Source organism: Haemaphysalis longicornis, unplaced genomic scaffold (genome assembly GCF_048455015.1).
Source record: "Haemaphysalis longicornis isolate Haplotype H1 unplaced genomic scaffold, Haemaphysalis longicornis Haplotype H1 scaffold_8, whole genome shotgun sequence".
Taxonomy (NCBI): Eukaryota; Metazoa; Arthropoda; class Arachnida; order Ixodida; family Ixodidae; genus Haemaphysalis; species Haemaphysalis longicornis.
In genome coordinates, this window is record NW_027526445.1 from 112,043,108 (window position 1) to 112,069,243 (window position 26,136).

Consider the following 26,136-nt stretch of genomic DNA (forward strand, 5'->3'; position numbering starts at 1 on the left):
CACCAGCCCCTGCAGGCGTGTCGCTCATGCAATTGGTATGCCGATTGTCTGATCTTATAGTGTGAATTAGTTATTTTAGGCACCCACCACGGTGGCTGCAGTGTTGTGCTGCTGAGCCTAAGAATTGAGCCCAAGGACGCGGGTTCGATTCCAGGCCGCGGCATCCGATTTTTGTGTGTGTGTGTGTGTGTTTGTGTGGAGGCGAGAAGCGAAAATGCTTGTGTGTTCGAGATTTCGGCGCACGTTAATTAGATTACCAGGTGGTCAAAATTAATCCGGAGCCCTCTACTAAGGCGCGGCTCATCGCCTGTTTAGTGTCGGCGCGTGAAACCTCATATCAGTCAAACCAGATATTTTATGGCGAGTTTAACACATCATTGAGCAAAACACAGCTGCTGAGCACCGATAAAGCCGCGCGCAGCTTTCACCCTCGACTGTGCGCTGTCACGCATGGCCAGCTACCGGGCTGTTTTCGTGAGTCTTTTAGAAATGCCGGTCGCGTGCGTTTTTGTCCATGTCCGGGGTCTGGCTTAAATGGAAGGGTCCCGGAATGGAGCAACATTAAACGTCCGGGGTCTGGCTTCTCTTTGAAGCCAGACCCCGGACGTTTAATGTTGCTCCATTCAGGAACCCTTCCATTTCGCCTCCCTTTAAATATTAGAGACCACCGGCATGGTGCTCGCCCTTTCGCGTCCGCGTTTCGCTAGACGCTGCCCTCCTCCACCGTGGATACAGGAAGTGGCTGCTGCGTCGACGGCGTTGCTGGTGCCGGTTGCTGCGTTGCCGGCGTTCCTCGGCGTCCGCGTCTCTTCACGACGCTGGGACGCGGTTTCACAGAGGAAGAGCGTCGCCCCGGGTTAGTTTTCAGCAGAGCCTTCTAGAGTTCGGTCAGGGGGAGGAGCCTGTCATGCTGTGACGTAACGATTACGAAGTACATCACGAAAAATTGTTGTCCCACCGCCATATTTACGCACAACGTCATTAAAAATCGTCGGTTCCGCCATATTTACGCCGCGCCCATAGAGGAAGCATGGGAGTCGCCGCTGAGGGCTCCAGGGGAGGGTTCCGCGGAGGAGGGCAGCGTAAACATGGCGGCGCCCGGGTGTGTGAGGAAGCTCGATCGGTCATGTAAGAAAACAAGGCAGTGGAAAGCTATTTTCACGCCGATAAGCAATCCCTGTCGTTAATAGTCAACGCTTAGGCTACTGGCGTATGCGTGCAGAGTGTTACCGGCCGCTGTAAATGGTATTTAGTATTAGCGCAAGCTCATTGTCGGCCGAAGTGTTCCGTAGGCTTAATTTACGCGTCGACAGACTGTGGGGCTGCCGTTGAAAATGTTTTGTCGGCTGTCTCGGAGCAGGTTATTAAATTGGGGAGTTGCGAAGAAAAAAATCATAAAATCATTTGCGTGTGGACATGGGCATGTCGAAGTAACAGCATGTATCCGCGCGACCGGCTTTGAAAATCGGGCGACCGCACCAGCTCTGGCGGCGGTCAGCTGTTACTGCAAGAAAAGCGCCTGGTTTGTGCCAAAGAAGTTGCTGTTACTCGGTAATGTAGCGGTGTTGTTCAGCATTTTTTCCCCAGCGTTTAACAAGTGCTCAGGGTCACGTAGCTTATTTAGCCCCTAACAAGGCTTGTTCAACGCGCACGAAATATTTGGGCCGTGTTGGTAATGATCGCAACAACACTTAACGAAGTTTGTCGCTTAACCTGTCGATTGCCTCGTCGTGACATTGCATGCCCAAGCGTCCGTTCACTTGTTAGATAAGGAATGAATAGTTTGAGGAACAGGTTTTCATGCTACCTTTTGTTATAAACCGTGACCCAGCACTACGTATATTGTAAAAGCGCCTTGTCAAATAGACGAACTTGAATACCAAGTTTTTACGTTTGGTGAGCCTTGATCGTCGCCGACGGCGCATGCATGTGCACGAATATTTTCACCGTTTATGACTAATAGCTGGGTTAATTTTTTTCCCTTTTCATATTCAGTTTTGTAAGTTGTGGATATTGTTTTGCATGCATTAAAATGTTGTGCAAGCTGATTGAAGACCGTTCGTGTTTTTTTTTATCTTCACGGAAATAAATAGAAGTTACTGTACCAGTGCTTCATTTCTCAAGCTATTTATATCTCCGTAAGTGCAATGAAATATTGCATTACTCACCCTACAAGAATAGTTCCCTTTCTGAATTGTCTGAATTTATTTCAGACGTTCCACCTGGGTTTTACAGACTAAATGGGGAAGGCTGTATTCATCAGTCTTGCAAAGGTAACAGAAGAGCTTAAACGTTCTCTCCACAAAGCACAACCGTTCAAAAATTGTCAAGTTATACTCACCTGAACTCTCACCTGAACTGGAGCTCACCAAAATTTTTTCTGTCGGCCGTGTGCTTCTTAGGTGTGCGTAGGTGTTAGGTCATGCATTTTTTGATATGCCAGCTCTCACAACGTGCAACATGCTTGCAGATGTATCACTAGACAGCATGACATTTAATAAAGCAATCGTCTGAAAAAAGCCTCATAAGAAATCTTTTGAGGTGTTTTATAGTCCTTACCGCAGCGTACATGTATCTGCTTTTGAAGTGTCACCTATGGTGAAGCCAGTTTGTTGTTCAAAAGGCCTCGTTATAATGGTGGTATACTGTAAATAAATTAATTTGGCTGTCAGCTTGTAAGAACAGCTTTCAATGAAAAACGTGCCTTGCAATGGTGACCCTAAAGATGTTTCAATTCAAACTTTCACCGAGGAAGTCACACTGGCACTCATGTTATTGAAAATAGACAATAGGTAATTTTTATTCAAGTAGATTTTGAATTAAAAGGTAAATTTACTTTTTTGAAGCAGGGAAGCAACCGTAAACAATGATGACACACTGTTTTCATTGGAATAGTCTACCTAAATTTCCCAGCTGTAATTCACTTATCACTAATTTTAGACATTACTTTTTTGTAAACAGAGTACATATGTTATAAGTTATTTCCCTTTTCCCTGACTACTCTTCTCACATGGATTAGTAATGTCAGCCACAGATACACAGAAACTTTATCAGTCACAGGATAGCAGAAACAGATCAGAGGCCTAGGTCGAGGCAGCCGCTGAAAGCTTTCATGGTGTGGGTGTCCAGTTCCAGTTGTTCTTTGAGATTTGCCGCAACAGCCAGCCACTCGTGTATTTGTGTGGTTGTGTAGTCTTGTTCAATATCAGTGGTCCATGAAAAACAATGTTTATGACAAAAAATGGTTCATTCAAATTGGCAACTTTTGCTGAGCAGTATGGAATAAAGCCAGAACAGAACACAGAAACGCCTTTAGGGGCACTATGTACTGCAGACAGAGTTACATTGAATTTTCATAACCTCCATACTGAGCAGGTGCATGTCAGAAAGGCAGTGGAAACAGTTGACTGCTTTTGATGCACAATATGAGCAGCACACAAACTTTTCTCGAGAGAGGGGAGCAGTATCATTTAAAACATTTTAAAGTGCAGTCAAACAAAAGTCAATCTGCCTGAGATCTTGAACACGCAAGAAACAGTTATTCTTGTTAAAAAAACGTGTTAAAGACGTGTGTTAAACAACTTTTGCTTTCCTTACAAGTTGAGTTGAGGGCTTCTTTATTTTGTAATTATACACAAATGCTGGGAAGTCACAAGTAAGGCATGACCAGACCAGGCAGGAATTGTGTAAGCTGTTTTGCAGATGTTACCAGCCTTCTTGTTGGGAGGCGGGCAAAACCTTGGGGAATTAATCACAACGGCCTCTGCACAAAGTAAATCAATTCACTGTAATAGCTTGAGACTTGTGCCGTTGTAGGACATCAAATAGGCCACAGTGATTTTACATTTCTTTTTTCAGTTTCAACAAAGGCTGCAGTGTACACAAACTTCTTTTCAGTCTGTACCGTCCTAGATTCTCATGCAATGTCAAATGACACCGTTTCTGAGGACAAGGTCATGCCGTAGCTTCCAGCTCCTATGTCTGTGTGAGGGCCACATTGCATCTACGCCAACTGCACGGGAGGGTTCCAAAATCCCTGCGACACATTTTCTGACATCTTGCCCACTGAAAGAATAGCCTGGAAAGAAAAACAAAACAACACCTGTAATTGCTCAGTTTATTCCACATTAGTACAGCTGCTTCTTAGTATAGTAACTTTTAGCTCACCACTTTGCCTAATCAAATTTAGAGGTCCCATTCCAGAAACTCTGCGTTGTAGTTTGCCAATAGTTATTCTTTTTTCCGCTTAGCTCGACCACCTTTTAGTGGTCCTACAGGAGTGTAATTGATGAGCGTCGAGTGTACGTGTTGCAGACTGAAAATTTTCAACCTTATCAGGGCGTGTTGCAGCCTGAACATGTTCAACTTTATCAGCTTTTCCATCAATCTTTATAAGCGTGTAGGACACCATGCTTGTAAGGAATGAGGGAGTGTTTTTGTTTTCTCTTGTCTTCTTTCTGTTGCCGTACACGGATTCCCTCCTTACATCCTTTCAGAATGTCATGCGCACAACTGTTATCAAGAGATGCTCGGGAACCGGGCTTAGGTCAGTTAAGTCCAGGCTTTCTGCCGTGTTGCGGGGACAAGATTTCCTGGGGCTGTTTAGAAAACACAAGTTAGCGACACCCCGCTTTACAATCTTCGAGTGTCCAGACGAGAAAGGAAGTAACGGTTGGCATGCTCGAGGCTCGTACTGCCAACACGGACAGCCATCATAGAATCGTTGTTTTAGGTCTATGCATTTTATTGTCTTGTCCGGGAGAAGTTCACGGGTTAAACTGAGCGGCTGCAAATGCTGAGGGAAAGCACTGAGTGTGGCAGAACAACTTGGTTGATAGGCAACAGCACCTCTAAACACAAGGTAGTCGTGCACAAAGCGAACAAACGTAGCTTTGTTCTAGCTTTGCTGTAGCGGTTCAAATAGCCTGTTAGTCTGTCAAAACCTCCGAAGAATACCTCAATGAGAACTGGAGCCACACAGGACCCAATGCACATTTTGCTTGCTGGCAGATAAATGCTGTCACACCAATCCATGAAAGTTGACTTTAAATAAAGTGAAAACAGTTCGATAAACCCCTCCACTGTCAAACCAACAAAATTTTGAAACTTGAGCATCCCATAAATGTCGATGCTCTATAAACTCCAACAGTCGGCCATAAGGTAAGCTGTAATACAAGTCTTTAGTCTTAACTATTCGAATGTCGTCGGACGGCACTCTAGCCTTGGGTGCAGAGATCAGCTAGAGTGCCGTCGGACGGCACTCTAGACACTGCGAAAAAGAAAAAAAGAATTCCAGCGTTCAACGTTATCGTGGCAACACTCAATTGCTCGGAACGAGGAAGACAGGTTATGCCGTACGCCCCTGCAAGGTGATGCCCAATGATAGTAACTCCCAAAAATTGAGGGACGCTCACATTTATAGCAACAATGATGGAGTAAAGGTCGTTGCGGCAGCGAAGAAGAAGCAAATCGGCTATACAGTCGTGGACTTGAACCGTCGTGATGGTCGCGAAGGCTACATAGAGCTTCGCCACCTTCAAGTCTTACGCGTTGGTGTGAGCTTCCTTCATCTTTATTGAAATTATCCCGAAACAAACTATACGACAATTACCCGCTAAGACGACACTAACATTACGCCGAGTTTTATTTACTTTCTGAAATTGCCTAGTTCACAGGGAATTTGCACATATTGTGCAACTCTCGCTTGGTGTAGTAGACTGCGAAAATTACTTTTGCCCTCACGCAGTTCCTTAGCACTCCCTCTAACAACATAAGGCTTACTCCGTCTTCTACGTCCAATAAATGTATTCACCCATTCGATCATTTATGCTGTTTATTTAGTTATTGTCAAATAGAGAAAATTTGTCTGTTTTCCTGTAGCAGCCTTTCGCACGTATTGGACGTTTTTTTTAGAGGGGAGCCTGCCGCTTAACTTTTGCTACTTTATTTTCTTGCATGTTGAGGGGCGCTTATTATTTCGTTTTCGGGCGCGGCCCTCTGGTAGCCGTTATCTGGGCCTCGCGACGTAGCGGGTCCTCGTAACCGAGTGACCGAACGCAGCAGCGATGGAAGAACGAAAACGGAGAGGAGCGTCTAGCGAACGGTGAGAAGGAGGGCGGCACGCGTGGCTACGGTTCTCTCACTGCTTTCCCCTCACTGGGGTTTCACGCGTTGCCGCACAAGGAGCGCCCTCTCCGTGCCCCACCCCTCCACAAACGAGCACGTGACATTTGCGCGGGAGGTTCAAACCCGATTTGGAACAACATATTCTCTGGTTCTCTTTCGTGGCTAATCCCAGCAACGTGACTTTGCGCGGGAGATTCAAACACGATTTACAACATGCTCGGCGGCGGCGACGCGTTGCGTGCTAACAGCAGAGTATAGCGCGCACCGCCATGCGTTCGCTGATCACACGATCACTTCCTGAGACGCAGCAGATATGCGCCGTGACCGAGAAGACTGCAGCTAGCGTTGCGCACAAATTTCCCATTTGGGAGTGTAGAAATAGTGCGTGCATTCTTTTCAAGCTATCTCTTCGTGAAAACAAAATAGTACCAATGTGGTTGTTTAAAAGGACTGTTCTATCCCGACAACAATGGTTAATTTATAACGAACTTCCGACAAATAAAGGAGGTAATTAAAGAAATCAGGATTAAATCAGGCTCGGGATTAATTTTGACCACCTGGGGATCCTTAACGTACTCCGAAATCTTCAACACACGGGCGTTTTCGCGTATCGCCTCCATCAGAAAAGCGGCCGCCGCGGGCGATAATCGAAACCGCGTCCTTGGGTTCGGCATCACAACGCCTGAGCCATAGAGTTTCATACTAATATACACTAGAGGGAAATCTGGCGCTACTGTCTACGCGAGCTGCGCTCCAGCGAGCGTTCCGTCATGTACCGGGCAGGCACTATGGTCAGGCACGTTCCACTTGTCCTTGGCATGGCTCACGAACAGGCTGGAAAGTTGCCTCTGGCTGCAAAAAAGCAACAATATTACTCCAGAAGAATGATCAAATTTGTTTTGTTATAATAAAATTAAAGCTCCAGAAAGATTTATTTGTCAGGGATTATTTAGAATCTTCATGCAAGATTAACATTAAAACAATGTTACCCGTTTTTGTTGATTTTGGCGTCGAGACAAAAAAAAGTAGCCATGTGCCTAACCAAGCCAAGTAGGCGAGGAATGTCGCTAGCTGGAATGGCGCCGCCCACGGCGGCCCGCAAATGCAGCGTCAGATTTCCCTCTAGTATATATTAGTATGAAACTCTATGGCCTTAGCCACTGAGCCACCGCGGCGGGTGCTCTGCACAAGCGACGAACGAAAGCAAACAGTGTCATTTTTATTGATTTCATTCCACACTTATCCTTCCTTCCAGAATATATCTATTTGATTTTTAGAACCTATATATTGGGGACTTCAGCAAATCGTAACTTCAATAAAGAGTGGCCGCTTTCTTTCTCCCAACTGACCATACAACGTAGCGATGGAGAGCTGGGAGCTCTGTGGCCCCGGATATTTCCACTAATGTCGGCCAAATGGCCAAAGAACCCGCAAAAAAAAAAAAAAAAAAAAAAAGCTGCAAGCCGCAATTCGATGGGAATTTCGTTGGGAAGCCTTCCTGGCCCAGTTCTGAGCCAAATAAAGCCATCATCATCATCTTCTTCTTCTTCTTCTTCACTGCCGTCGTCGCTGTCGTCGTCACCACCGACCTCTTCTTCCGCCCTCTTAACGATGACGATGTTCTCTGGTGAATGAAACATACTTAATCGGGATATCGGCCAAAAATCGGCTGCCGGAAAAAGGCCCGTTCCTCCTCTCCGCTCTCAAACAGTGCACAAACATTGTTGGGTAATCCTCAGAGTTGGTAAGCTGCTACAGTGTTGAGAGGGAACCAGCCAACCGTTTTTACAGCCAAGCTGTACACCTCTACGCCCCAACGGTTTCATCACCGTGGGCAAAAATGATCTCCGTGAGCAAAAACGCCAAGGCGCCAAGACCTAGGGCGCCGAGTGCGTGCTTCAGGATAATCAGGCATACAACACAGAGCTCAGAATTCGTTTAAGGAAACCACAAAACAAGCATCTTCTAAACCGCATTATGGATGATAAGGCACCCGGGAACAATGGGAACACCCTCCCCCTTGTGTTCCTGGTAAAGATTATATTTGCAGATTACTTTTGAAGGCTAGGCAGGACTATACTCGGTTACAACTCAAGAACGGCACCACCTCATGTAGTGTATCACTCCGCCAAAGCTCCGGACCCGTGACGTCAGTGCGCGCGCGTTTTGAAAGGGCTTTGCTATGAATGCGTGATATCGTCTGCCTTGTCTCACGCAGTTTGCTTGTCGTCACTGGAGTCGTTTATAAGCATGTGAAGTCCAAAAAATCACGGGAACGGCTCACGCCATGTTCAAAATATTCCCAGTAACGCCCTACTTGCGCCGCGCGGAGAAACATCCGGCTGCAGTAATAAGGCACAGCGGCAACTTCCGGTGCCGTTCTTAAGTTGTCACCGAGTATAGTGTCACTAAATAGAGCAGTTCTTGCCCAAGACGCCGAGCGCATGACTCGGGCTAGGCATGACCCAGCATTTGCCGCCAGAGAAGCCGAGCCACTTCTGCTGTTGAAATGCTGTTGCACGCGTTACCTTGAATTCGCATTCGGAATGACGTCAGCCGCGCGCAGCCGCAGAGCAGCGAGGGCAGGCTAAGCCTGCCCAATTTGACCGACTAAAACGCATAAACAACACAATGGTGGCGCCCATGAACCGTCGCTGTGTAAACAAGTGTCACGTAATGCGAAATGAACAATGATCATTGCTGCGGCATGGAACAATAGGAGAAAAGAGTGCCGATATCCTGAATCCTTATCTAGTGACACTAGCAGAGCGCAAGCCCGCCGAAACGATGAGAAGCATTTCATACCCTCCTCCAACACCATTTGTAGTGGAACAGCGTAGCTGGACATCCACTTTCGCAGGGCAGGATGGTGACGAATTTTTAAAATGAAGATTCTTTGTATTTTAGGGTCATTCTTTGGCTACAATTCTGCAAAAAATGCGTCATTTATTATAACCATGAGGCCAATTTCCAGAACCGCTGCCTCTGGGGTCATCATCACTGTGAGTGAACCGGCGTGAGGTGGGAGTGGACCCTGGTCGACGCCCAAGGTAAGGCCGACCACGGTTTGAAATTATGGGGCTCTAGTGGAGTTGGCTATTATGACATCAAAGCTCAGATAAATTTCAACATGACAGCTGCGCTAGGCCGGAAGAGGGTTGGAAGACATGTAGTTTGGGTGTGCTCCTTCCGGTAGTCCTTGAAATCCTTCAGTGGCGTTCACGCGTAAGCACCTCGCAGGCTAAGGCTCTGCAAGAGCTCTTTTTATTAGCGGGCAGCGCGTACCACTGTTCTTCAAATGGCGCTGTTGCGTTATCAAGCAATAATTTGTGTTTCTACGATGGCTACCGGGGTGGCACAGTTGCACATGACGTCATCACCGCCATTTCTAGTGCAGTGCTCTCAGCCTTTTCAGCGCTCTTAGAAATAAGAGCGGCTGGTACGTCCACAGCCTTCCATTGTGAACGCGTGCACCTACATGCAGGTGTACAGGTACGTCAGGGCACGCTATCTATATGCTCCACTTCGACCATGAGGACTGCCCAGACACGGACGTAGCTTACTAAAGAGACACTGAAGGCGACCAGTAAGTTGGCTTCAAACAAAAGTCTGACCCTGCCATAGCCATTTTAGCGTTTATTCGGTGCCGAAAGATGCTGTTGCATACGGGAAGGCGTCCCCGAGCCGAGCTCCGTCGCCTCCGTCATGCATGTGGTAGCGTACGTGGTGGTGAGCTGCCAGCAAATGTTGCTGCCTTGGAGATGACGACCAGAAGCCGAAGGCAAACTTACCTGGTTTACTGCTGGGCGATATATGAGCCGAAGAAATACAGTACAGTGCCTTTGCGGGTGAGGTTACAGTACAGGACTCGAGAGGAGTGACTGCATTGATTCACTGCTCCAAAATGAATGCACTTCGGCGCTTGGAGCTCGTATTTATACCCAAAGCGACAAAGGACAAACAAGCCATCCCCCTGCTTTCTGCACACGGTTGGACGTGGTACAGACACACACAAAGCTCTTTCCAGAGTTCGTGAGGAGTCGGTAGTAGCGGCGCACGCTGAGTCCGAGAGAGGATTCAGAGGAGGTCTGCAATGCCGCGCCTGCCTCCGGGTCGACTCTAAACTTGCTGCGTTTGCCGCCGCCGAAGTTGGAATCACGCCGCCTTTGCGCCGGCCGTTCCCAGGCCCGTTGCGGCGCGTTGGGATCTGTTGGCTATCGCTACAAGCTTGAGTCACGACAGAGAGGCAACCACGCGAAAGGCGCTCGTAGTGGTGGCTCTGCCACAAAGCACAAAAGCGCTGCACGAAGCCTGCAGCACAGCGGCTCGCTGATTCGTAACAATGCCTTAATTGCTGAGCAATCGCAAATCAAACGCTGATCAAACGTGACACAAACAGCGACTACAGCCGCTGTTAGCGTCACATTAAATCAGAAGCAAGCGAGGCAGCGGTGATGTATAGCGGTGTAGAGGCACCCGAATACAACGCTACCATGTACCGAGTGGTTTGGTCAGTTTCAGTCAAATCAGTAGTGCTTTCTCAAACTCCCACGTCCTTTGCAGCTAGGTACCACTAAGTAAAATGTTCCTTCATGGTACCCTGGATCGATACTGACGCTTTATTGAAGAATAACATATTGTCCTTTTGAGGCCTCGCGAATGTTGGTGTCGATTTGAACCAACTGCTCGTGTGTGGCTCGCACGCTTCCCCAAAAAGCGATACCGCCGCCCAAGGTATGAACGAGTAGCGCCATCAAGCGGCAGTAAGGAAAGGCGATGCGCATGTACAGGCAAATTAAGCACTTCTGTTGCAAGTTGCGTGGTATAGCCAAAGGCGGCGGCACACCCCTTCACGTTTTCGCTGTTTTCTACCTTATACTAAAAAAACCTACGCGCAAGAGTGGTATATTCGTGTTCTCGGTGAGCTTATCTTTCGATCTAGAGCAGCGTGCATGTTGACTTCAGTTTCCCTTTAAAGGAGCCATGAAGACGAAATACAAGTTGGGTTTATTAGAAAGACTGCTTAGTCCCGATAACAATGATACCAATATCAACCCAATCTTCGAACAAATAACGGAGATATTAAAGAAAAAGTGTGAAGCAGTCGCGACCCCCTGGCCAATTTCCCGCAACTTTTCTATGACGTCACGGAACCTTGTTTGTGCGATTGGCGGCCGCCTAACTGACCTGTCGCGGCCTGTCAGACGACCTGTGGACGTCTGTAATGGGGCCTCTATAGTTTCATTTGACTGCATCACTTGAATGCTAACCTGCAGTTAACGCACTGAAAATTGTGTTTTATTGTTGGCCCGTATGACGTCATTCTTGCTCATAACACGTCACATGTGGCGCAAAATTTGAAAGTTTTTAGATACTTCTTGCTTTTTTTTCGTTAAAAAACATCTTTCGTGGTTGTAATGGAGCTGAGTGAGATACTGAATCCTAGTTCTTTCAAAATAAACAAAGTTGTATTTTCTCTTCATGGCGCCTTTAAGACATGCTTTGCCAGTAAATGACACCACTGCCAAGGAAGCAATTTTTCTCGTTCTTGGTGGGGGATGGAGGAGTTAAATCAGCCGCAATATAAGCTAAGCGAGAGCAGTGCGTGGTACTCTTGGTTCTGTGCAGTAATGAATCCTGGACCGTGTATTCGTCCGCAAAGAACCAAAGCTCTTTTCGGGCGTTGCGCGAAGTATCGAATGCTCTCGGGTGGCCGCGAAAGTATACCTATAGGTAAAGCTGGTATGAGTTTTGTTTCTATGTTAAAATGCTCGTTTCTGTGTTGAAAAAAATATCCATGTTCAGTTTTACCCCTTTGTTACTGGACTCAAAAAGTAACCAGCTTTGACAGCCAGAAAAATCGTAACGAGAAAATGGCTTTTTCCTTGCAGTTTTTTTGTTTCATTCGCTTTTTATTATTGCTAGTTCGCAGTAAAGTTGTAAACGTTGCATAATTACCGTCTAATTTCAACACATGGCCGTCCACAGAGGTGGTATGGTTACAGAAAGCGGCTGTAACTCTTGTTCCGTCGAAACTATCCCGAAACAAGTATACGAGAATTAATTCAATATTAACACGTAAGTGTTTTATTCCGGAATACACAAACATTTGAGTGAAGTCATATCCGTCACGGAAGTGACGCCAGTACAACGAAGCAAGCGGCCGGTAAAGGGAGCACCCTTGCACACAGGGTCTTCTTGCGGGGAAGCAACCTTTAGTACTAACGAGTACGTTATATTTCTGGTTGTTTGTTTTCGAGTTTTATATTTTAACACGAAAGTGTTTTTATGCCTGGATACACCAAGATTTCACTGACGTCATATCCGTCACGGAAATGACGCCTGTACACCTTTGCCGAAAGCGACCCGCCAGCAGGACGTCGCTCGCCAAGCACAGCCACAAGACAGGCGCCGACCCGCGAATTATGCTCAGCTGGAGATTTCGCTACAAATTTCACTTTCGTGTTTTACCGATTCCTATGACAGAGGAATCAACCACAGTTTTTTTTTATTTCACGGAAGTTATGCGTATGTGTCTGCTGATTCGATCAATATAGTAAGTCACCTCACATAAATTACGATAGTTATCCACTTATACAGCTTCGCTGGCATTCAACCTTCACAGTATAGTGGAGGGGCTCTAATTCGTGTTTTTTTTTCCTTTCTGCGGCAGCATCTTCTCAGCCCTTCCTCGAACTCCCGAGCAGCCGCGCAATCGACAACATCCGATCCAAGATGGCCGGCGCACGCGCGATGTCGATGGTGACGGCGCGCCGCCGCATTTTCGAAATTTCCTTCGACGAATACGTGGGCACCTTGAACGGTATTTTCAACGTCCTGGAAGTTGTAAGTAAGAACTATAACTATGCAGTTGCATTAGCTAGGGAATCAACATCAGCCAAAATTAAACGGATAGACCACCGATTTCTGTGGAGTGCATGTTCACTACGCCGGCGTTTCTTATGTTGGGGAAACCACAAGGAACTTCTAAATAAATTAGCGGAAATGACTTTAATCCGGCAGTAAACTTTCTGGAACCTGAAAGGTGGCGCCATGTAGTATCGTGACACTATCATGCCAACAGCTCCATCGATTTCAACGTGTGATTCAAAAGCTGCACAAAGGAATATAGAAGGGTGCATTATTATTGTTATAGCTGGGGAGAAGTTTTAGGGGCGAAGCACCTTAGGGGCTCGGGCTGTCGTCGTCTCATGTCGTCATCGTCTCATGCCTTCGTATTCTCATGTAGTCACGGTACTAAAACACCGGGACGCTCGCTTTCTAACGCCTTGCGCTAAAAGGTAACGGTTACTAAAAGAACACAACCGGGACCCAATTCTCTAAACAAGGGCCGTCCTTTTGCAGCGAGCCGTTGGCGCCATGCAAATGCACGTGTTCGAGCTCGGGTTGGGGCCGTGGCTTTGGGGGGCCCACAAGGACCAAAATCCCTTAGGGGAGCACTGTAACAAGGGCGCAAAGCGACACGCACTTCCTCTTGTTCTGCATGACGCTTTGAACTCTTGTTACAGTGCTGCCCTAAGGGATTTTGGTCCTTGTGGACCCCCCAAAGCAACGGCCCGAACCCGAGCTCGAACACACGCATTTGCATGGCGCCGACAGCTCGCTGCAAAACGACGGCCCTTGTTTGAGAACTGGGCCCCGGGACACTCGTTTTCCAATGCCTTGCGCTAAAACGCTTCATCTCCATGGGCAAAAACGCGTCTAAAAGAACACACCGGGACTCTCGTTTTAGATGCGAAGCGTCTTATGGTCGAGCCTTGTCCCGCGCTGTTGGGCCGGCGTCCACACCTCCACTGCGCATGCGCGTCTCCCCTCTATTCTGAAGGACGCACAGGGGAGGGCATGAGTCGCTGCCGCGGAACGGCAGCCGCGAGCAGCGCATCCCGAACTCCGTGCACGTGAAGCGGAAGGTAAACGTCAGCGCAGAGAAGCCGTGTTGCGCCGGTTTCATTCGCGCTTGCTTGCTTGCTTCTATTTCGCTCCGAACTCGCTTTTTATTTTATGTTTTTCAAATTTGCAGTTCTCCGCTTCGAATTTCAATTCTCCTCCGTCTTGCACTCTAAACTTTTTTTCCTCCCATATACTCCATAGAGGTTCTTTTTCGCCTGTCCTCTAGTGGTCCTCCCTGTAGGAGTTTTTTTACTACATGGAACAGGGAGGTTTTGTTTACCTCCTCAAAACAGGGAGTTTTTAGGTTATAGAAAGGAGGTATTTAGGGAGTGTTAAGAAATGTTCGGGAGAATTTAAGGAGGTCAAAATGGAGTATTCTTTACTTCCTGAAGGGCGTTTTTAAGTGATGTTTATGGAATTTTTAGGCGGTTGAATAGGAGCCTATTATGGCTCCCTTTGGAAGTACTTATGTTCGTTTAGGGGCGTTTTTAGGAGGTTCAAGGGAAGCATTTACTTCTTTTGAATGGAGTTTGACGAAAGCTTGGGGAGTTTTGTAGGCCTTCCGAAAGGACGTTTTCAAGGCCACAAGGGAGAATGTCTAGTTCCCTGCGGGAGTACTGATTTCACACGGTTTTTCTCGATTTCAGGTTTATTTCAAACGAACTATCGCAGACAAGTTTACATGGTACATGGTGTACACAAGGAGGTTCCGAAATAAATACTTATGGCGACCTCATATTAGAAATCACAAATGGTACATTGCTAAATAACACGCCGGTTAGGAATTGAAGACAGCAATACGATGCTAGTTGAACAAAACGTAGAAACAATATTACTACAAGAACTGGAAATACGCGAAAAACAAAGATAGGCACAAACACAACCGCATGGTAAGTGAAATCATTATAGAATACTAGAGGATCTAGAACGCGTCAGTACTTATCAGAACTTATCAGTACGCATCAGCGCTCAGTACACAGTGAAAAAAATGGCTGCAGTGGTTTACAACAACAAAAAAATTCAGTGGGTGGTGAAATGAGCGAGAGCTGTCTGCTAGTTGAACAAATTGTAGAAACAATAATAATACAAGAACTGGGAATAATTGAAAAACAGATAGGCACAAACACAACCGCATGGTAAATGAAATCATTATATAATACTAGAGGATCGAGAACCCCTCAGTATTTATCAGAACTTATCAGTACACATCAGTACAAAGTACACAAAGTGAAGAAAAAATGGTTGCAGTGGTTTACAACAACAAAACAATTTTTCAATTTGTCGTGAAATAAGCGAGAGCTGTGCAACGATTTGATATTGAAAGGTAACAAGCGTTTTGTAGGTGGTAAAGGCACAAGAGATAAATGATGTAGGAGACAGACTGCAGTGAGATGGCTATGGATAAATGAGTAATATAAAGAACGAAAAATATGCTGCGGAAAATACCAGTGCGTTTTGATAAAGACACAAATGCGCCAAGAAACGTGACCGAGTCTGATGGGTTAATTGCAATGATATATAACAGAATGGGTGGTATCGCGACAGCTTCTTTAGAGTGAGAACAAAAAGCCATGAAATTCGTGTTTTTCGGATAATTTTTAGTTGATTCATTTCGCACCAGTTGCCAATATTGTTTAGATAATTGTTTCTAGTTAAATTAGTTTGTTAATATTATTGCTTCACTGAAAGATAGCTGTATTATGAGCATACAGAACGGCCCATCAAATATCCCCTTTTCAGTAAAAAAAAAAAAAAAGAAAAAGACCCGCCGCGGTGGCTCAGTGGCTAAGGCGTTGCGCTGCTGAGCACGAGGTCGCGGGTTCGATTCCCGGCCGCGGCGGCCGCTTTTCTGATGGAGGCGAAAAGCAAAAACGCCCGTGTGTACGAGATTTCGGCGCACGTTAAAGATCCCCAGGTGGTCAAAATTAATCCGGAGCCCTCCACTACGGCGCGCCTCATCGCCTGCGCTGCGTCGGCGCGTTAAACCCTTCAATCAATCAAATCAATCAATAAAAAAAGAAAAAGAAAAAGTCAGAAATATAATACGGAATTCTTTTTGACTACTATCCAATGATTACAGGATTGAAAACAAATATTAGTGAGCGATATTGATGCGATAAAAGTTAATTAGTTCTAAATCCTTCACACGTGGTTTGGCGCAGGCAAGGTCCAAAAAGCCATGTTCCACAAATGTTAGAGCTCTGTGTGCCTTCTTGGGATATTGAATGTTGAAAATCCAGAACGATGCAAACAGGCTACACAGTCCTCCCAGTAAAGATGATGCAGTCAAGACACGCTGGCCATCGATGTGGAGGCTAACTTCCCCGTTCACGGAATGCAGGCAGGGAGTCAGAGGAACATCTGCCTGAAAAAGAAAAAAAGAAAAAAAAATGCCCCACACGTAAAATTCAAAACAGACACTATGGTTAAATGAACTTAATAATAGGTACAGTAAGAAAATTGTAAGGCCAGGTTCTCTGCGAATTCCAGTACCTAAATTAGGAATGCAAAGGCTTCATAAAACCAAGTGCCAGTACATTAACCGTCGTGGCTTTTGCAGCAATAAAAAAAGATATTACTTCCGCACAATATACTCGAGTTCAACTTTAAATGACAGTGAAGATAAAATGCAAGTCTCTGTAGGTTGATAGATTAGTTTTTGTTTTTGACTGAAAAACACTTTGGTATTGCATGATTTTGTTAACTGCTGTTTCTTGCTTTAAGTTGCCAGCTTGCATCTATTCAAGTGAGTGGGCACACAGTTAAAAATGCAAACCCCTACACTGCCTCTCCCCTACCATGGTGGCTCACTTTCATAGAAAAAGTGGAGCTTTTGCGAGCTGGACGGCTGTTGCAAGCCGTGGCAATACTCACTTCTGCTGGAGGGGCCAACTTGGTTTCCGAATGCAGCCTTGCCTTGTACAGCACAGCCTATCCTGCCTTAAGATCTATGAAGTCATTCAACTCGATCATGTATCAGGATCTGCAGAAGAAAATCGTGTCAGCAAATAATGAATTCATGCCGGACAGGCACCCACTGTTTCAGTTATACTTGCAGATACCTCCACCTATTTCCCTCCTGGTGTTACATCCAAAGCTAATTTGTTACGGCTTGTCTCATCAAGTATGGTAATTTGTCATAACACAGCAAGTCATACAGGAAAGTCCTTCACTGGGTCAGAAAACACTTTCTTTTTTTACAGTAGTAATAAACTAGGCGACTCAGTCATCCATATTCTGACACCCTAATATTCTGTGTCACCGAGCTGACAAGCGTGATTGGTGCATAAGGTCATTTGTAGCCGCAACCGTTACTACAGCCTTGTTAGCTAACGTAAACCTCGTTCATGGCACCAAATTATTGTGATTGCATGGCAACAAAAAAAAGAAAAACAGCTGAAATGGAAACGCCATTCTCGCAAACTTACCAACGCTGCATGCCACACACACCTGCCTTAGTTAATTTACCGTGATTGTAGAAGTTTCCGTCACGCGAAACCACAGTGCACTTTTTGGAGCTGCAAGCCCCGTGTCAAAATCGGGTGTCAGATGAATCGAGTAATTTTTGTGTATGGTCTTACTATTGATTATGACAAATTTATTACCAACAAAAGAAGAGTGTGTGCATTGTTCTTGTAAAAAAATGATATTCTTTTTTATGCCCGGCAGCATTGTGTCATGCTACGGCAAACTCTGTTCTCTTCCATAAGGGCATGAATTTGTGTTTTTAATTACGTGGCCTTAGCTGGCGACTGACGGGCCCCGATTGTATACAGACCCCTCATTATCATCCCAAAGGGAATAAAAACATTTAGGTTTCGAACCACGTCGCCGTCGTGGTCCACACTATATGCATTTAATCGTTCGATAGGCTCATAGCATCTTTTACGCATGTCACCGTTTCCTTAATAGGGTACGCTGTTAGATGTGAAGAGTCGACTCAAGCGAGCAAACAACACCACCGAATCTACAGGGCACAGTTTTCGAAGGGGGTGGCCGTCTGATCTGCGGCTTTCGCCGACCAGAGCGCTAAGAATGAGTCAGAGCCTTGAACGAAAACAACACAAAGACTTATATTTGGACAGGCAAGCCATCAGGAGCGTTAACAAATAGATATTACAAAGTAGAGCAGTTAACTAAAAAGAACACGAGCAGTTCGATGCATATGAGAGACACAGTCCCACAATATTCACCGACCGCGCCCGACGATGCACCGCTGTCGGAGGCGATTCGGCTACCTGAGTAACCGTCACGTTGCTTTGAAACGACGCCGCGCGCGACAAACGATTTCATCTCGAATGCCCTGTTACAAACCGGCCTACAAAAGAATGAGAATGCATACCCCAAAAGCCACAAACAAGTACAATAAAACGAGTGTGCGCTTTTTTCTTTGCCCGTGCGTGTACGTGCTGTGTGCGGCACGGGTACTTCGCAGTTAACCCTATCCAAACGTTTGACAAACGCATCGACTGATGAAAGAGCACTTACCAGCGAGCTGTCCACAGCTGTCGCCGTATCCAAATGTTGTTAGCGGCCGTTCGTCGTGTGACAGGGGCACATAAAAATCTTTCCACCAAATGGCACTACTAGTCCTTCTCAAATAAGAAAAAATGATGGCCCAAGGCGAGGCGCTTGAATCTCCGGCCGCACCAAGTCACCGGCCGCGCCACAGAACAGGGAGGATTTTAGAGAAGCAAAGGTCTAGCTTTGCCTGTAGTGCCAGAAAAAGCGTAGTGGCGGCGTCGTGAACTACCCAGTACGCCCGCTTGATGGCGCTGTAAACACGGCTTTGTAAACATGGCGGATGCTTTTTGCACAGGCCGCTTGAGCTCCTTAATAACATGGCTGCCCTCGCACGGCGGCCGCCGGCTCGCTGCTCCACGGCCGGACTCGACTCTCCTCCTCCCGCGCGCGAAAGGGGCGTCGAGTCCGGCCGTGGCTGCTCCTGCTGGCTCCTGGCTGGCACGCTGGTCGCGTGTTTACTTGCGCCGCGCTAGTGAAGTGATGTTACGCCAGGTGACCAGATGGCCTCGACTGGCACAGACCACAGTGAGCAGCAAGTGAGAACAAATCGTTTATTGACATCCGCAAGTTTACAGAGGCCAGGACATCATTTCATTTCGATCGCTGCAATTGTACGTCGCTTTCGTGACAACATTTTTTTTTTTTTGCCATAACAACTCGTTCACTTGCGCTAAGATTTCGAACGAAGGGCACAAATGAAGTATTGACTGCGACAACGGTTTTCTTTGCACCGTCTTTCTAGCGGAGTGCATAACACTCACCTTCTGTTGGAAGAATCGAATATTCTGGCCTCGACAGCTGCCTTCCGATGCGGAATTTCCCACATTTGTCATTCCACAAGCACTCAATTCCCGTGTTTTGCCAGTCCTCTCAACAACTGATGGACGCAAAAGCACATAACAGCAATAACAGTCACGAAACCGGTGCTCCGCGCACATTGAAACGGTCGGCCGTTGCAGCGGTTTCAATTTGAATTGGCGGCTTTGTGGTTGCGAATTCAGAAACGAGGTGGTGCACCAGTCGGCTGTTCGTAAAAAGTTGCGTACATTTTTGCTCAACGGATGTTTGATGCGGAACTTGTTAATAGTATTTTTAAATAACACATTGTAAGCGAACTGTGTGGGCTCTTTGAGTCACGGAATGAATGTTTTGTATTCTATACCAAAAGTAACATTTTGCCTGCGCCGTCTGGTGGGCTTGATGGTCGAAAACAGCGCTTTAGGTTGGTCACGTGGGGCGTCGATTTTTACGCCGCCTATAGGGAAGACAGGGAACGTCCAAGCTTGAGAGGCCTGGCCGCGCTGCATTGATAGCACGGACTCGTTGTTTACATCCGGGCAGCAAGTCGTGCCGCCAGGGCAAGTTGAGTCGCTGCAGTCGGGTGTGTTGGCGCGCTGGCACAAGAATTTAAATTGTCTATATATGCGCAAGCAAGCCAAGCAGATGAACATTGCAATTGTTTGCAACGGTGAGAACTGTCTCTTTGTTAGCAGCAGAGTTTGACAACACCTACCTCCAAAATAAACAGATTGAAACAACACGGCCGCGCTGTCTGCTTGTGATCGCGCTGGCTGAAGCATCTATACGGGTATACGTACGGTATCGGTTTTGTAGCTGCATGCAACTGTCACGTCCTGCTTTCTCGTTCTAATTAGCATTAGTCCACGGTTGAAGTGCTGACACACGGAAACAACACAAGACTAACATGGCGACCGCCCGCTTGAGATGATTACCCCAGATGGGGAGTTTATTGTGGACGTGGTTGTTTACAAGGGACCGAACGCCATCTCACAAATGGTGTTTATGTGGTTCTCAATCCTCCCTTTTGCTACACGGATGGGCAACGGTACTACCATGGAGGTTCGTCCACTTGTTTAGACCATGCCTAGGGACTACATTTTTTGCTATAAGTACTTTTCAGGGCACATTACTTGATTAAAACTCCATTTCCGGCTAGTTTGCGTTTACAGTGTGGTAATTGGGATGTCGCGTGTGTCAGCACCGCCACCTAGAGAGGATATCAGCACGGCGCCGTGTTTCATGAGAGAGACTTACAATCCACTAGTACACTGCATGCTTCGCCCCTCCGCAGGTTTCACGTTAGTGGATATGGCCCGGTTTTTTAAAGCGCATCTTTTTGTATGGCGTATACAGTTTGAATTATGTTGTCGCGCGGCTCGCTGTCGTGGTTGTCAATTTTGGCAGCACTTAAAGCTGGTAGGCCTAAAAATTGGCCGCTTATCTGCTCTTTTCGTTTCAAATGCCGACAAAAGACAAAACACTTTTAAAACGCAAATGTTGACAAAAGACAAAAACTCCCACCTCCCCTCGCGGGAACCCCTGTGTAGATGCGACGCATAGGCGGAGCGGCGAAGGGACCGCGTTTTATAGCGCGCATAACGTTGAGGGGACTGCGTACGCCGGTCCCAGTCGATGACGACGTTGGCGTACTTGTAAAGCGGCGTGGACTCTAGGTGTTTGAGCCAAGCGTGGATGTTGCTTCGCCGGAGAACGGCACACCGGTTATATGCGCAGCGCGCCCGAAGGAGAGGAAACCGCGGAAGAGAGAGTACTGCACATGCGCCGGCCCCAGCGCGTCTGCCGCGGCTATGACGCAACAGAATCCGACACAATCCAATTTAATCCAATCCAACCCAAATTCAATCCAACTCAAGCCAATTCAATCCAATCCAATGCCCCTCGCGAGAGAGTGTTCGCTATCGGAGAGGAGAGGGGGTGAGCAGCAGAGAGCGCAGCTGGCGCGGCGAGAAGTATGGGGGGGGGCGGACAACGCCGACGACGACGCCGGAGGGACAAGGCGAGTGAATGAGATGCTCTGCATCTAAAAGTCTTTGCCGACATTTGCCAAGTAAATGCCTCCCTCTGCTTTCCCGCTCACCTCTCATGCTGTACGTTCTTTTAAATGCGGAGCATTTCAGTAACTCACGATGTCACCCCCGTTGACGTCCGTAGTCCGCACCCCTCCCTACTATATAAAAAAAATACTATCCGGCGCCTGGTTTCGATCCCTCGACCCTGCGGGCGGAACGCAATGTACATGGTGCTCTACCCACTGCGCCACAAAGCCGACACGGAATGGGACGCTACGAACGCGCCTTATATCCTTGACTCATTCAAATTACTGCTGACGAGCGCTCTCTCGTCAGCAGTTGCCACAAGTGCAACAACATTAACGTAACGCAAACTACTTAACGTCGTGCGCCCCCGGAAATGCTCTGCATTTGATCGTGCCCCTCGCGAGGGGGATGTTTCACTGCGTCTTCTCTCGGTCGCGGGACGCGTGGCGCCATCTGGCGGAGGCGCGGCACAACTCGTAGCACTTTGAAAAGATGCGGCGCCAGCCAGCTGTGTGTGTGCGTGCCGCACTTGTACAAATGGCGAGTGCATTGGCTGTCCACAGAGCAAAGTTTGTTTTTTAGTGGCACTACGCATACCTCTCCTCATGTTGTAACGCCGAAGAGAGGGTTGATAGTGTTTGACTGATCTGGAGTGGAAAGTGCGTGAGAAGTTACGAAATTGATGATCCGAAAGATGGAAGCACCGGAAGACGTTGACCGCTTTATCAACAGTGGATGGTCGAACCGTTTCGTCGTGAACCGGGAACAGTTAGTTAGTTCTTTTTTTCGGCTCGGTTTCAGCGTGCTCAAAAAATAACTGTTCTGGTTCGGTCGGGTTCAGTTCCAACAAAAATATCGGTTTGGTTCCGGTTTTCGGGTAGGTTAAGTTTCGGTTCCACACCCTGTTTTCATTTGTTCTCGCCGTTTATGTTCTTTCGTTTTTTGTTTCCTTCTTAATGAAAGTTATCATTGTTCATTCTGCTCATTCCTCCTTTTTTCCCTTCCTGGCACGCACTATTTTCTTTCATTCATGATTCACTTGGTTCGTTCATTCATTCGTTCCTTCACGCCTTCCGTAAACTGTGCCCCACTAATATTCCTCGTTTACATCTGTTTTGTTATTATTTCTCAACCATCCTTTCTGTCCCTCGCTCTTTTCTTGTATTTGTGAGCCTTCGAAATGCCAGAATGTGCCCGCCCGGTAGAGCTCCCACCGCAAGATTTTTCATGCGCATGTTAATGATGTTCGTGTGGCCCTCTTCACGGGCGATCCTGCTTCACCGATATAGGTTATAGAGAAAAAAGGGGGCATGAACGAAACTTTGGGGAGAGCATTGGCCAGCTCTGTCGTCGAAGATCAGCTGCGCTTGATCGGAAGGGCTGTCGACGCGACCCTAGCTCAAGACATCCTGGAATGAGGACGCCTCTCTGAAGCCTTTCCTTGGTTTCATTAAAGCTTTTTCTTTTCCCCCTTAGTCCTGCTTGTGCGCTCTCGTCCACCACCACTGTCTCCCCCTTATCCGGCACGTCTCCTTGTTTTTAAAGGCAATAGTCTCTCTTGGGTACTTGAACGGGAAAATTTTGGTCTGTCTGTCTGTCTGTGTCTGTCTGTCTGTCTGTCTGTCTGTCTGTCTGTCACTCGATTCAGCCAGCCGGCCAAAGTGATACAGGTGCTGCGCAACAGTCTTATATACCCACAGTCTCTAAACGCCTATACAAGTCCGGTGGCAGCGTTCATACTTGTCAACATTAATTGTTGAACAAGAACAAGGCACTACGCAAACATAAGGCAGAAAATTAATACATAAGTGATATTTGCAGTGTTCCTTTACTTAAATAATTATGGATGCTTGTTTCTGCGATAGCAAATGAAGTACTACATTACCGTAATTACCCGATTCTAACGCGCCCCCGATTTTAACGCGCACCTGATTTTCCAGGCAAGAAACCGAAAAAACTTGCACCTCCGATTGCAACGTGCAAGGAACTTTGCGAGCAAGAAAAACGAATGCGAGAGAAACGGGCGATTTATTTCCCGAAGTAATCTCACTCATCTCACACCTCGTCGCTCTCCGAGAGCTCCTTGTCGCCTTCCGCTGACCGCAACATTTCGTCATCGGTGCCGTGAAGCGCGTTCGCGATGCCACACTTCTGAACGAACCTTCAACCATGTTCGATGGGATCGTGGCCCACGCCTCGCACGCCCATCCCGCGAGCTTCTCCAGACGCGTACGCTTCAGCCAACCACACGTGAATGCGTGGGAGCCGCTCGTAAGCCGTGGAAGCGGCGCACCTTCATTGCCGCTGCTGCCATTGCTGTTATCAAGCGCGCAAGTGGAATAATTTGACGATTTATGTGAACGCCGATAGTAAAGACTAGGCGCCTAGATCCGAAAACTTGTTGCTAAAAGCTTTGGCGCCATTGTTGCGTCTTGTAGCGAGTTCTAGCGACCGCAGTCTGCTGGTAGCGGGGCCGGTCGCCGTCGTTTCGTCGAGCCAGGACTAGGGGAGAGCTTAGAGCAAACTCAACAGGTTTAATTTACATTTTTACAGTGAGTTGTCGAGATGAAGACAGAAGACGGCTCTTGGCGGGCCGCAGCACGCCCTTTTTGTTGACCCCCGATCCCTAGTTCCCTAGGTTAGGGATCCCCATACAAAACAATGCGGACCAATGGTGATGTGTACGTTCCTCGCTGTGAAGCACCGCCCTCGGGTAGGGGCACGCCTTTCAGGTATGTCGGCAGATGCACAGCACACGCACACACACACACCCTTGCCACTCGTCAGGACCCGCGCGGCGCCGCGTATTCTTTTGGTGTCTGCCGCGCGCTGCGTTCCCCAGGGAGCCTAACAGCACAGACTAACAAGGTTCGTGGAATCACTCCGGGAAGGGTTAATGGCTTGACCATTGCCACTGCCTTCTTCGCTGTGCTGCCGCCGCCACGGGGTTCCATTGTCCGGTCGTCGCCGTCTGGGCTTTCACGCGCACACGCGTTCAGTTGCTCAGGCCGGGGGAATACCGGCGGCTCCTTAATCCCTTTTGGGGCGACAACACTCAACGCCGCTCAAAAGCCGCTGTCAATCAGTGGCCGCCGCGGCGTCGTGTCGGCCTCCTTTCGTTTCCGTCGACAAGCGGTGGGGTGGTCGACCGGCAGGCGTCTGACCCGCGCAAACATGGCGCCAGTGAGTCATAACACCATCTTGAGATGGCGATGGCAATGGGTGGAACAAAATTTCAGCTGTTTCGCCAGTTTCGGTTTCGTATCCGATTCTAACGCGCATGCGATTTTTCGGCATATTTTTCCGGAAAAAAGGTGCGCGTTAGAATCGGGTAATTACGGTAACTGCAGAAAGCCGTCGCCTGCTGTTGCCTGCGCATCTGGTGGCATTTAAGAGATCAAATGGCAACTGTAACGAAAGGTTCCGCTAGATCGGCTCCACGTTCCGTTTGGAACGCTCGTGGAGTAGGGCAACGTGGTTCTATAAACGTTGCAGTAGGGTGACTCGATTCACGCGCGTCTCCGCCGTATACGGCAGCGCTGGCATCGAGGCACCTGACTTGGAGCAGTGGGACGCGATAAATTTAAACTGACTTGAGCAAACCTCTAGCGTGTTATCTTGGGAGGAGCGAGACGGGAGAAGAACAGCATGAGAGGTGAGCGGGAAACAGAAGGGGGCATTTACATCCCAGGAGCGCCAGTCGACTATCGTCTTTCGTCGACATTGGCAACGAAAAAAGCAGATACGCCGCCATTTTTCCTCATTAATTAACTTGCCCTCTCATACTTCTGGTCCTCATGGTAGTGGAGCGAGTAGCCGATGATTATGGATATTGGGTGGCATACGTGTACGTACGAAGGGGTAAGTCTTTGCTTGGAGCTAGGTGTAGATCATATTCTGTGACAATTGAAGAGAAGAGACGAATTTAACTGAAGTGCAGGGGCAGCGGGGCCCTGCTTGTATAAGCATAATCGATGAACCAGTCCTGGGTAGTCCCTGGGGGCCATATATGGGCTGCACCTCAGCAACTATTCTCTAATGGCACGCTCAGGAACTCCACGTCTGAAGGGTTACTTCAAGTCTCGCCACTCCGCGTATCATTACCGAACCGTTTCCCGTCTGTGAGTGAGTGAGTGAGTGAGTGAGTGAGTGAGTGAGTGAGTGAGTGAGTGAGTGAGTGAGAGAGTTAGTGGGTGATTGAATGTGAGTGATTGAGTGAGTGAGTGACTGAGTGAGTGAGTGAGTGAGTGAGTGAGTTACTGAAAGTGAGTGAGTGAGTGAGTGAGTGAAAGTGAGTGAGTAACTGAGTGACTGACTGAGTGAGTGAGTGGTTGAGTGAGTGGTTGAGTGAGTGAGTGAGTGAGTGAGTGAGTGGTTGAGTGAGTGGTTGAGTGAGTGGTTGAGTGAGTGAGTGAGTGAGTGAGTGAGTGAGTGAGTGCAACCTTATAGAAATGTAAGTAGGGGTGTTTGATTTTCAATAGAGCTGGAAAGGGTGGCTTTCCCGTAGGCAGAGACGGCATCATTTACGCTCATACCTGCACGTGCGTGCAACCGCAGGGCGGCGGCCTGGTGGTATACATGGTCGGGGGCGGCCCCCAGGAGACGGGCCCGCAGCGCTGCCTGACGGGCACCGCGTTCACCTACTGGTTCAACGGCCTCTTCATGATCCTCTCGAGCTTCCTCAGCGCCGCCTCGGCACAGATCCTGCCGGTGCTCT

General features: G+C 47.7%; 2 protein-coding genes across 2 annotated transcripts in view; both read left to right on the forward strand.

Annotated features, from left to right (window-relative positions):
- Window positions 1-26,136, forward strand: part of LOC144149748 (uncharacterized) — a 371,422-nt gene that overhangs the window by 331,282 nt on the left and 14,004 nt on the right. The gene's annotated exons all lie outside the window — the stretch shown is intronic.
- Window positions 7,158-26,136, forward strand: part of LOC144149685 (uncharacterized) — a 21,149-nt gene continuing 2,170 nt past the window's right edge. Inside the window, exons 1-3 of the mRNA XM_077681338.1 lie at window positions 7,158-7,176; window positions 12,800-12,972; window positions 25,977-26,129. Coding sequence (XP_077537464.1) covers window positions 7,158-7,176; window positions 12,800-12,972; window positions 25,977-26,129 — 345 coding nt within the window. The remainder of the gene's footprint in view (window positions 7,177-12,799; window positions 12,973-25,976; window positions 26,130-26,136) is intronic.